Source organism: Ailuropoda melanoleuca, chromosome 13 (assembly GCF_002007445.2).
Source record: "Ailuropoda melanoleuca isolate Jingjing chromosome 13, ASM200744v2, whole genome shotgun sequence".
Lineage (NCBI taxonomy): Eukaryota > Metazoa > Chordata > Mammalia > Carnivora > Ursidae > Ailuropoda > Ailuropoda melanoleuca.
Genome location: NC_048230.1, coordinates 21,230,941 through 21,241,863, shown reverse-complemented (window position 1 = coordinate 21,241,863; position 10,923 = coordinate 21,230,941). Strand labels below are relative to the sequence as shown.

General features: G+C 54.1%; 1 protein-coding gene across 2 annotated transcripts; it reads right to left on the bottom strand.

Annotated features, from left to right (window-relative positions):
• Nucleotides 1-302: 302 nt before the first annotated feature.
• Nucleotides 303-8,058, bottom strand: TAC4 (tachykinin precursor 4). Of its 2 annotated transcripts, none has more exons than XM_019804347.2 (5): nucleotides 7,821-8,058; nucleotides 4,920-5,004; nucleotides 3,107-3,139; nucleotides 2,064-2,135; nucleotides 303-681 (listed from the first exon to the last, which is right to left on the bottom strand). In XM_019804347.2, the coding sequence occupies exons 1-5, from the start codon at nucleotides 7,935-7,937 to the stop codon at nucleotides 638-640; spliced, it is 351 nt and encodes a 116-aa protein (XP_019659906.2). In that variant the 5' UTR covers nucleotides 7,938-8,058; the 3' UTR covers nucleotides 303-637. The 2 variants fall into 2 exon arrangements, with proteins under 2 accessions (XP_019659906.2, XP_034497244.1); XM_034641353.1 differs by having other exon boundaries at nucleotides 303-669.
• Nucleotides 8,059-10,923: the final 2,865 nt, after the last annotated feature.

Below are 10,923 nucleotides of genomic sequence, written 5' to 3'. Positions count from 1 at the left end.
CTGGTCCCTTTGCGGTTCTGCAAAAGCCCCCCCCCCACCAGCTTGCTAGGGCCACTAGGCAGCGTATAGGCCCAGGCCATTCCTGCCCTCTGCTCTGTACCAGAAAAGAAACTATTCACGGGTGGTGTGGGGGACTGGGATAGGCTGGTGATGGGTATTAAGGAGGGCACATATTGCATGGTGCACTGGGTGTTATATGCAAATAATGAATCATGGAACTTTACATCAAAAACTAAGGATATACTGTATGATGACTAACATAATAAAAAATTATTTAAAAAAAAAAGAAACTGTTCACTGTTTGTCCATTTATTGAGCCCTTACTCTGTTCCCGGCACAGGAGACATAGAAGTGGGTGACACTGGGCCCCGCTTAGCAGTGACATGGGGGCTGAGCACTGAGGGAGGGCAGGATCACTGCCACTCACAACTGTAACAGCATGCATTTTTGTGTCACCATGGCTTAGGATCGAGGGTTCTGGAAGGAACCGCAGGGAGTTCAGTGAGGTTGGGTGGGACACACCAGTGTCGGGCACAGGAGACACATGGAGAAGAGAGTTGTCCTGGCTGTCTGTCGCTCCATCGTCCAGGGAAGGAGACGAGGGTTTTGTCCTCTGGGAAGGGTGCAGTGGGGGCGCTCACTCTGACCCGTGGTCCTTGTCCTCTCCGCCTGGGAAGAGTTCTGTACATGACAGTGGTTTCAGGAGTCTTGTCTGTCTCCTCCACCCTTGGGGGGGCTTCCCTTAGTCACTCCTCCCTGGGCCCTCCATTTCCCTAACTCGGGCTGTCGGTATTTGGGGCAATCAGATTACAAGTTCATCTGCCTTATCTTCCAGTTCTCAGTCAGAAGCGCCTCCAGAGCATGGACAAGCCAGCCTTCAGCTAGTCCCTCTAGAAGGAGGGGAGTGGTGATCCAGTATTCGCAAGCCCTGAGGCCCTCCTAGAGATGCGGAAGGGGCTGTGGACTAGGTAATGGGAGACCCTGCTTTAGTCCCGGCTGTTCTCGGCTCACTGTATGGCTTCGGACAAGCTGCTTTCCATCCCTGAAAAATGGGATTCTTGCCCACACTCTGTGAGGAGGGACATTCATTTCCATTTGGGTACTGAGGTGACTTCCATGGCCCTTAGAATGGAATGGCTCAGACGTTTAGAAAAGAATCTTGAGGGGAAATAGAGGACTTGCCATCTTTAGTCCCAAGAGCCTGTGTTGGAAGGAGCAGGTGTTCGATCAAGGAGGCTAGAAAGGCCTCCTACTAGAGGATGTGCTCGGGAGGAAGAGGTCAGGCATTAGTGAAGGCGGCCTGGAGCTCAGTATCTCTGACCCCCTCTAGCGCCGGCTGGTTTGAGCTTCTGATCGTTCCCTCTGCCTGAGTCACTTATCTACCTTCAAGCCTGTTCATTCATTTATTGAGTGTACCCTAGGGCCCTTTGGGGTTGTGGTCCCTGCCAGAAGGTGTTAGCTGATGACCGTTTAGGGTGCGACCCCTCCCGGAGTGATTCACACTTACAGTTGCTGAGGACAGGAAATACCCCAAGACTAAAGGCCTGACTTTCTTTTTTTTTTTTTTTAAAGATTTTATTTATTTATTCGACAGAGATAGAGACAGCCAGCGAGAGAGGGAACACAAGTAGGGGGAGTGGGAGAGGAAGAAGCAGGCTCATAGCAGAGGAGCCTGATGTGGGGGCTCGATCCCAGAACGCCGGGATCACACCCTGAGCCGAAGGCAGACGCTTAACCGCTGTGCCACCCAGGCGCCCCAGGCCTGACTTTCTAATAATCGCTGATCGCTGCAGGAATAAAGGGGATGTTCCAGGGTCTGAAAAAGCACACATGAGCTGGGGGCAGAGTGTGCCTGGGTGTGCTGGGGATGGGGAGGGTGCAGCTTTAGGGCTCTAGCTGTCTCAAGCCTGGATCATCAAAGGGACCACCTGCCTGCCCCTCAGCTGCTCTCTTCTGTGGGACATCTGCCCAGTGGCTCGTGGCCCCCACCATGGAGACTGGCAACGAGGCATCGGGCTGCTTTCTCATGATGCCCTTGCCATCCACCAGAGGCGCTCACCTACCTTCTGCAGATGTTCCCGCCCTGCCCGGGAGGCCCTGCGCCCTTTGTCCTTGCCAGTGCTCTGGTGGTGGAGCTAGAAGACAGAAGAAGGAGGCCTTACTCTGCTGAGTAAGGCCGTCGTGGGATCCAAGAAGGGCAGAGCAGGGCCAGGACAAGAGCTGGGGCCTCGTAAATGCAGTCATTCCTCAAGCATTCTGGGAGCGGAGGAAAAACCGTGGATTGGCTCATTCACTCCCTGATTCATTCACTGATTCCCACCTCTTTCTCCTGCATTCCCCCACCCCTTTGCCCTCCCTTCTGCAGACACCTAATGGGCACCTCTCAGAGACGGAAACTGCTCGTGTTGCGGGTGCAGAGGTGGCCCACCTGCTACTGCCCGTGGTGGGACGTGTTCTGCTCTGGGGACACCAGCCACGTGACCCAGCCGTGCAGGGCAGGGCAGGGCGCCAAGGACAGCATGGCGCGCAGGCCACGGAGACCAGCTCCGTGTGGGCAGGGCAGGCAGGTCGGGGAAGGAGAGGTGGGGCCCGGAGTCAAGTCAGTGAGAGTGGTCCCGGAGGATGTGGTGAGTCGTCAGAGCATTGGACTTGATCCTGAGAGAGTTCTGAGGGTGTGGCAGGTAAGGGTTGGTTGGTTTTCTTTTGATTTTTTTTTCTTTCCCTTTTCACCAAGGATTTGGGCAGGGTACTGGTGGCTCAGATTTGCACTTTTCAGATCCTTCTAGGGGCAAGGCGGGGAATGGATTGGTTAGTTTTTTCCAGTTCCAGGCTTTCGACCCAAAGTAATTTTGAACCTCTGACAGGACTAGATTCATCCTGTCTCCTTGTCCTTGCAACTACTCCCCCACGTGCCCAGACCACCTCTCTCAGGGGCCGACCAGGAAGCCTAGCATGTGGCGAAACCGTGCAGGCCCCACCCCCTCCAACGCCAGCCTGGCGTGGCCCCGGCCAGAGCATCTCCCCCACCTCCCTGACTGGTTAGAGGCCAGGCCAACGCAGCCTTCCGCAGGGGGCCTGCTGAGGGGAAGGTCTGGACAACACTTACCTGCTCTTCTGTCTGGATGGATAGGAGGTATTCCTGGGGGAAAGAGAAAGAAGGAATGAGGGCCACACTGCTTCCCGGGGGTGTGGTGAGACGGGAAGGGCTCATGGCTCTTTGGGGTTCGGTGCCTTTAGTGGGTAACCACGGTTGACAGTTTGGCATTTATCCTCCTAGAAATTTCCTTATGTGTTTGCGTATATATATGCATAAGTATGTAGGTTTTTTTTAAAAAATTAAAGATTTATTTGTTTTAGAGAGGGAGAGAGAGAGAACGCAATCAGGGGAGGGGCAGAGGGAGAAGGAGAGAGAGAATTTCAAGCAGACTCATCACTGAGCATGGAGCCCAACTTGGGGCTCAATCTCATGACCCTGAGATCATGACCTGAGCTGAAATCGAGAGTCAGACGCTCAATCAACTGAACCACCCAGGCGCCCCTAAGCATGAAGTTAAAAAAAAAAGAAAATCAAGTAGGCTCCTAGAATACATATTATTATATAACTTGCTTCTTCCACCTAACCGGTATCTTGGAGATCTTTCCATATCTTCCCACAGATCTGTCTCATCCTTTTTAACGGCCACAAAAGCTATGGGTGTGCCTAATATATTTTGACTATTCACCTATTGATTTTTTAAAAGATGTATTTATTTGCTTTAGAGCGAGAGAGCAGGGTGGGGAGGGACAGAGGGAGAGAGAGAGAATCTCACACAGACTCCACGCCGAGCCTGGAACCTGATGTGGGGCTCAGCCTCAGGACCCTGAGATCATGGGCTGAGCTGAAACCTAGAGTCAGATGCTTAGCAACTGTGCCACCCAGGCACCCTACCTGTTGATGGTTTTTATGTTCTTTACAAATTCTTGCTATTACAAACGAGTTGGCAGTAAACTCTCTGATACAAATATCTCAAGGCTTATGCGTCAATATCATTTCTATTTAGTACATGTTCTGAAGTGAGGCTATTGGTAAAAGGTATGCGTACTTCCAACTTTGATGGAGATTGCCACCGTGTCCTCAACAGGGTATAAAAGTGCCAGTTTCGGGGCGCCTGGGTGGCACAGCGGTTAAGCGTCTGCCTTCGGCTCAGGGCGTGATCCCGGCGTTATGGGATCGAGCCCCACATCAGGCTCTTCCGCTATGAGCCTGCTTCTTCCTCTCCCACTCCCCGTGCTTGTGTTCCCTCTCTCACTGGCTGTCTCTATCTCTGTCGAATAAATAAATAAAATCTTAAAAAAAAAAAAGTGCCAGTTTCTTCAAACCCTCACCGACACCACTTAAATGTGTGGATAGATATACGGATGTAGATATATATAATGTTGACAGTGAAAAAGAGAAGACTACCCTCTGTCCAGACTATTTGCTCCTTGTCCCCCTTGGACATGACTCCTTCATTAGGAGTATCCTCAGGGAGCACGAGTTCATTTTAATAATTCTATCTGAGCCAAACAGAATCGACTAGAAAGCCTGGCCAGTGGCTTGGCTCACATCTAGATGCTGATGCCCAGCTTCACCACCAGTCTCCAGAGTCATCCCTAGTATGGATGGCAAGGGCACCAGCAGGGTGGGAGGCATTGCCCATCACCCTTAGGGTGACTGCACCCTCACATGCCCAAGCCAGCCCCGGGTTTAACACCTGTAGCCTGGCATAATGAGCTCTCCAAAGTGTCGGGGTTTGACGATCATTCCTATGGACACTCTATGACACAGGCGACCCCTACCCACCCCTGGCGGCCTGGGCTTGAAGCTGGGCCTCTGCTTGGTGTCACCAAACCTGCTCAGGACCACTCCTCACTGGACAGCACCCACCTTTATCACTCACCTCTCACCCGCTTCCCCATCAGCCCAAAGAACTGGCTCGCTTTGCCCCTCTTCACCTCCTGGAGCTGGAGGTGAATGCCACCGTCCTGGAGAAGCAGAGAGTTCATTGTTAGAGCTGCGGGGGAGGCTGGGGCTGGAAACAGGACAGAGCGGGCAGCCCAAGCGACAGCAGTGTCATGCCGCTTGGCTCTGTGCCGGCACGCGGCTCTGGAGCATTCATGCATTCCGTACACAGCACGGCGCCTGGACACAATCCTTCATAGCTGACGTCCCTCCTCCTGCGTTCCTGCCTCTGCTCTCAACACTTTCGTGTGTTCGCTCACTTAATCCTCACTGAAACCACACCAAGTAAGAACCCGTACAGTCACCACTTTACAGATGAAGACACCGAGGCCCAGAGACATTAGTGTGCCAAGCCCACCAGCTAGGATGTGGGAGACAGAGCCGGAACTTGAACCCAGGTCCTGGCTCAAGGGCTCCAACACTGCAGCCAAAGTCTCACTTACTCTTTGCAACCGCCATATGAAGTGACTGTGATTTATCCCCACTCTACAGATGGGGAAACTGAGACTTACGTAGGGTAAGTGAATTGTCCACTTAGTGGTGGGGGCAGGATTCAAACCCAAGGAGTCTGACTCCAGAGCAGGGGTTCTGCTCCATCTTATAAAATGTCTCCAACATAGACCGGAGGGGGCAGCTGGTGAACTCACAGTGGGCACCCCGTGGGCAAGGCAGGAGTGCTTCCCTGGCTCCCCCACTCTTGCTGCTGCTGTCCTCTCTTCCCCCTAAACTCCCCACATTGCCCTGGATATACCCTACCCCACAGCCTGGGCCTCCCACGTGGAACACGGCCTGTGGCCTGGGGTGGAGGCCACTCCTCTGGGCAAAGATATGTTCATCCTTGAGCTGATGGAGTGGAAGTCTGGGCCAAGGGCTCTGGATTGAAGTTCTCATTTTTCCATCAGGCTTTGTGATGTTGGCCAAAAAGTCGCCTCACTTTCTGGCCTTAACCTGAGCCTCCAAAGGGCTTGCTCAGCTCTGCCGAGAGGGAGAGATGCTTGCTAGTGGAGAGGGTGACAGTGGGTGACGGTCATTAGACCATCTTCACATCTCTGTGTGCCCAGCACCTGGCACACAACCTAGAAGACAGCATGTGAGGGATATGGAAAGCTGAAGAAGGGCCCTTCCTCTGGCAGTCTGGGGAGAGGGAGGGGAACGGGGTTTTCTTTTCCAGGAAGGCTGGAGACAAGCAGCTAGAGCCCTGGAGTAACTCAGGCCACCTGCCAAGAGGATGAGAGCTGGGCTTGGATCAGGGGCTCGCTCTTTGGACCCCAATTTCCCCAGGCGCGGCACTGGAGCTCCTGGGACAAGCCACCGGCTGGGGTACAGTGAAGACCACTTTGCCTCTCACCGCTCATCAGTCACTTCCAGTCTGTCTCCTCCCCAGGATGTCAAGGGGTGGGGCAGTCGTCTGGGGCTGGAGTTACCTAGCCCTGCCAGCAACCGGAAAAGTGTCTTTGGAGATTTGGACCCATTGCTGAAAAGCTCATGAAAACCACTTTGCCTGGGTAAAAGGCAGCCTTCAAATGCAAGCTGAAGAGAATGGCGACTTATGAATTAAGTAAGACTGCCTCTCTCCCACGCTCCCCGGGGTTTCTGGACCCTGGCTCCCTTCCACCCAGGAAAGACTCCTCCCCCACCTGAAGCCTTCCTGATGCATTTGCCGCATACCCCTAGCTCTAGGGATGACCGCAGGTGAGGGACCCTCAGGGCTGGCAAGATGATCAGGTCATCCTGGTGCTGCCTCGTTCCCTCCTTCTGTCACCTCACTCATCCCGGAGAGGCAGAATAGGCATGAGACCCTGCTCCAGGGGGAGGTGCTCGAGGGTGGAAAGCCCAGCTGCACCCGCGCAAGCGGATGATGATGTTTCTCTCGTGGCTGTGCAGAGCGCTCCCCGTCACACAGCTCGGCTTCCCTGGACCTGGGCCACACCCCAGGATGTTTGGCACAGACGCTGCAAAGCATGTCAAAACTTGAGAAGACCCTTGGGGATCATCTTCCCTCTCCTCCCATTTTACAGGTGGCCAGAGAGCAGCAGTGACCTTCCCAAGGTCGCACAGAGTCCGTGGAGCTCCTGGGACCTGAACCCAGGTCAGTCCACTCTGCGGTCTTCTCCACCGCACCCACTCCCACGTTCAGACAAAGCAGGAAGGAAACCTGCCACCAGTGGCAGTTCCTTTGATGGTTCTTCCAGTGGCCCCAGGCTCCTGACCAGATCCTGTGCGCCTAATTTTTGGATTTCTTCCCAGTGATAGCATTCAGGTCAGTTTAGTAGAAGACAGTGACAGCCAAACCAATACTTAGCAGGAAATAAGAGTTTCTACATGGGAGACGGAACAGTGATCCTGCCCCAAGTTGACCCCCTTGAAAGGAAATTCTGGAAAAAGTTCTCTGATGCGTAGATACACCGAATCTGACCTTGGACAAATGTGCAGTTGTGCTTTTGAAGCTGCATAACTTCGGACAAACTGTCTGACCTTTCTGTGCCTCGGTTTCCTTACCTGTGAAATGGGGATAGTAATGGTACCTTCCCCACAAGGCTGATATGAGGATTAAACTGGTTAATATTTATGAAACACTTAGGACAATGCCAGGAACATAGTATATATGAAATAAAACACAAACACACACTCACACACACATACACACTCACATACCATGGCTCCCACGTACGCGTGCCCCTTTGGATGTCTGCCAGGCCAGGGGCCGTGGCTTTGAACCTCCCCTCAGAGGGGAGTCAGACAGCATGGCTAACAGTGTACGACCTGCTCTCCGGGCAGCCGTGGAAGGGATCTCCCACCCCTTGCACCGCAGATCAGCCCGTGCCTCACCCCACGGTACCTCCAGGGTCAAGGTTATCCAGGACCCTGCTTCCGCTCCGAGTGCCAGTCCCTCATCAGCTGTCACCGTGCCTGCAGAAAGCCCCGTCAGGAGAAGCAGGGGGAGGCAGGGCAGCATATCAAGCACTGCTATGTCCTGGGACCCTCCGGGAGCCCCTTGCAGCCTGAAGATGCTGTCTCCAACACACCTGGGGCCTCTCTCTGGCTCCTTTCGTGTGTGTTTTGGGGGGTGGGGGGGTGAAGCTCCACCTATTCTCTGTCCTTCCAGCTACCCTGCTTTCCCTTCTTCAGCTTATCTGGCCCCTGGGGCCACTTCCTGTGACTCCCTTCCCTCCCTCCCTGGCTGTCTGGAAAGGCCAATGATACCCTAGGAGGGACCAGACCTCTTCCCCTGCCACCCCTGCACTTCATCCCAGGGCTTAGCGCTCTGATGCAACACCGGCCTCACCTTTTGGCTGCATTCCCTTGGTGGCAGGTGCACAATGGGGCACTGTGTGGGGGCCTGGCGGGAAGCCGGAGGGGGCCTTGTCATCCTGGACATGGGGAGGGAGAGCGTGTGGCTCCTCCCTTCCCAGTGCTCTGCTCCCCTGTAAGAGAGGCCTCTCCTCCAGAGCTCAGTGTTTGACCACTTGTCTTCCCACCCCTGTGCCCCCCTTCCTGAGGCTCCCCTCCATCTAGGATCCCCATGTGTGTACAGAGATGCGCATCTTGCCCCAAGAGAAAAAACATAGTGCTTAAAGGAGTAAAGCTCCTCAGAGGGAAGAATTGGGAAATGCCAGAAAACTGGCTTCCTGGGTGTCATCAACTCTAAACCACTTCCCACTGCTGTCAAAGTGATCTTTCTGGAGCCCTAACCTGACATGTCTGTCTCTGCTTACACCTTCCAACGTCTCCCCATGGCCCTTGGCATAATGTTTGGGCTCCCTAGCATGGCATTCAAGGCCCTTCTCCACTTAGCTTCTCCCTGTCTCCTATCCATCCATCCATCCATCCATCCATCCATCCATCCATCCATCCAACCATCCATCCATCCATTCAACCATCCATCCATCCATCCATCCATCCATCCCTCCATCCCTCCATCCATCCATCCCTCCATCCATCCCTCCATCCATCATCCATCCATCCATCCATCCATCCATCCATCCATCCATCCATCGAACCATCCATCCGTCAGTGTAGAACAAGCCCTGTGCTCAGAGACCTGAATTCCAATCCTAGCTCCACCACCAAATAGCTGTGTGACCTTGACACATTCCTTAACACCTCTAAATCTTAGAATACTCATCTGTAAAATGAAATTAACGATAGCACTTATTTCCAAAGTTGTCAGAGGAGGAAAAGAGATCATGCGTGTGTCACACAGCACAGAGCAAGGCGGTAAATACTTCATACAGTTAACTGTTATTACTGTTACTATTATTGCCTGGGTGAGGCACTGGGCCACAGAGGATGAATAAGATGCCGAGCCTGTCCTCCAGCATCTCACAGTCCAGGAGAGACCTCTGGCTGGCAGGGAAGCTCTGTTCAGTTTGGTACATGCCGGCATAGAGATGGGAGCAAGCGAAGACATGCCTCTTCCCCATCTGCCCCAAAGCCATTCCCGGGTCCCAGACCCACTGTACCACCTGCTCCCAGGACAGGCTCAGACTCCCTGCCCCATGCCTTGACCTCAGCTTGTTGCCTCTGCCTGGACCTCCTTTTCCCCCTGGTGTGTTCCCACCCATCCTTCAAGGGCCTGCATCACGGTCACCTACATAGTAGAGTTTTTTCTGCGCCTCTTCCTGAATCCAGCAAGAATTGATGGGCCCTCTTCCTGGGCTTTCCTAGTATCTCCCACTTACATCCCTTGTAGCTGAGCACAGGGGTGGTGCGGGAGTGGCAGCCGAGAGGGAGAGTGGATGGGAAACCCAGCCCTCGCTTTGTTTGCTGAGCCTCAGCCTGGTGTGACGCTTTGCCCCCCTGGAGGAAGGTGCTTTGCTCCGTTTGTCTCAGAGGGGACGGCTGGGCTGAGGGCAGCCCTCCTGGTCTGCTGTGTTAGGCTGAGCTCTCTGAGAGTGGGGCTGTGATGTAAGTGTGCTTGGCACACAGTGGGTCCTTAAGAAACTTGTGGTCACTCTGAGTCCAGGCAGTGAAGGCAAAGAGGGATGAGAGCAAGAATGCAGGTTTGGGGGACACCCCCAACACACCCCCTCCACCCCATCCCCAGCAATCTCTTTGGTGGATCCCAAACCTGGTGACTCTAGAACCCCCGCGTGTGCTAACATGCAGATCCCCGAGCTCAGCCCTAGTCTAGTCCCGCCAGCCCTGGTCTCTGGGTCTGTCTCGATGCTCCAGGGGACAGTTACTCGGCCTCCCACCAAACTTCCCCAAGGGCGGGGCATTCCATTTTGGGTTTTTCACTGTTGTTGACAAGCTCTTCCTTCCAGGGAACACTTTCGCTTTTCATCTTCATTATACAGATGTGGAAATTGAGGTGGGTTGGGCTTGCTCTAGGTGACAGAACTGGTGGCAGACTAGCATCCCAGATCCCAGTCAGTTGCTTCCCACCTCCCATCAGGGCCTCAGCTTCTAAGGGCAAGAAACACAAGGCTGGAGGCAGAGTGACAGCATGGACCTCTGGGGAGGAGGGGGTATGGCTTCCCATTTTGCAGGTCCGAATGGAGTGATCATAGGACTTAAGAAGTCTCCCTGGGCCTCAGTTTCTCCATCTGCGAATTGGAGCTGCTGCTCATTGGATGGTGGTAAAGATTTCATGATTTCCCCAGTTTTAAAGAGCTCAGCACAGTGCCTGGCGAATAGTAGGCGCTCAATTAATCCTCACTTCTTTTCTGTGATTATTCGACCTCTGGAACCCTGGTCCTCGGGGTGGACTCCCGGCCCCGCCCGCGCAGAAGCCGCCCCTCGTGGGACAGGATGTGGCGGGTGCACAGCGGGGAGGAGGCAGGGGCCACCGGGCAGAGGAGAGGGCGGCGGGAAGAAGGGAGAGAAAATCCCAAAGGTCCGGAAGGCCGGGAGGAAGGCAGGGCACGGGCTGGAAACCGCGACTATTTGCAGCGCTGCCTTTGGGCTGCGGTCCCGGGGCTGGCGCTCGCTCTCCTGGC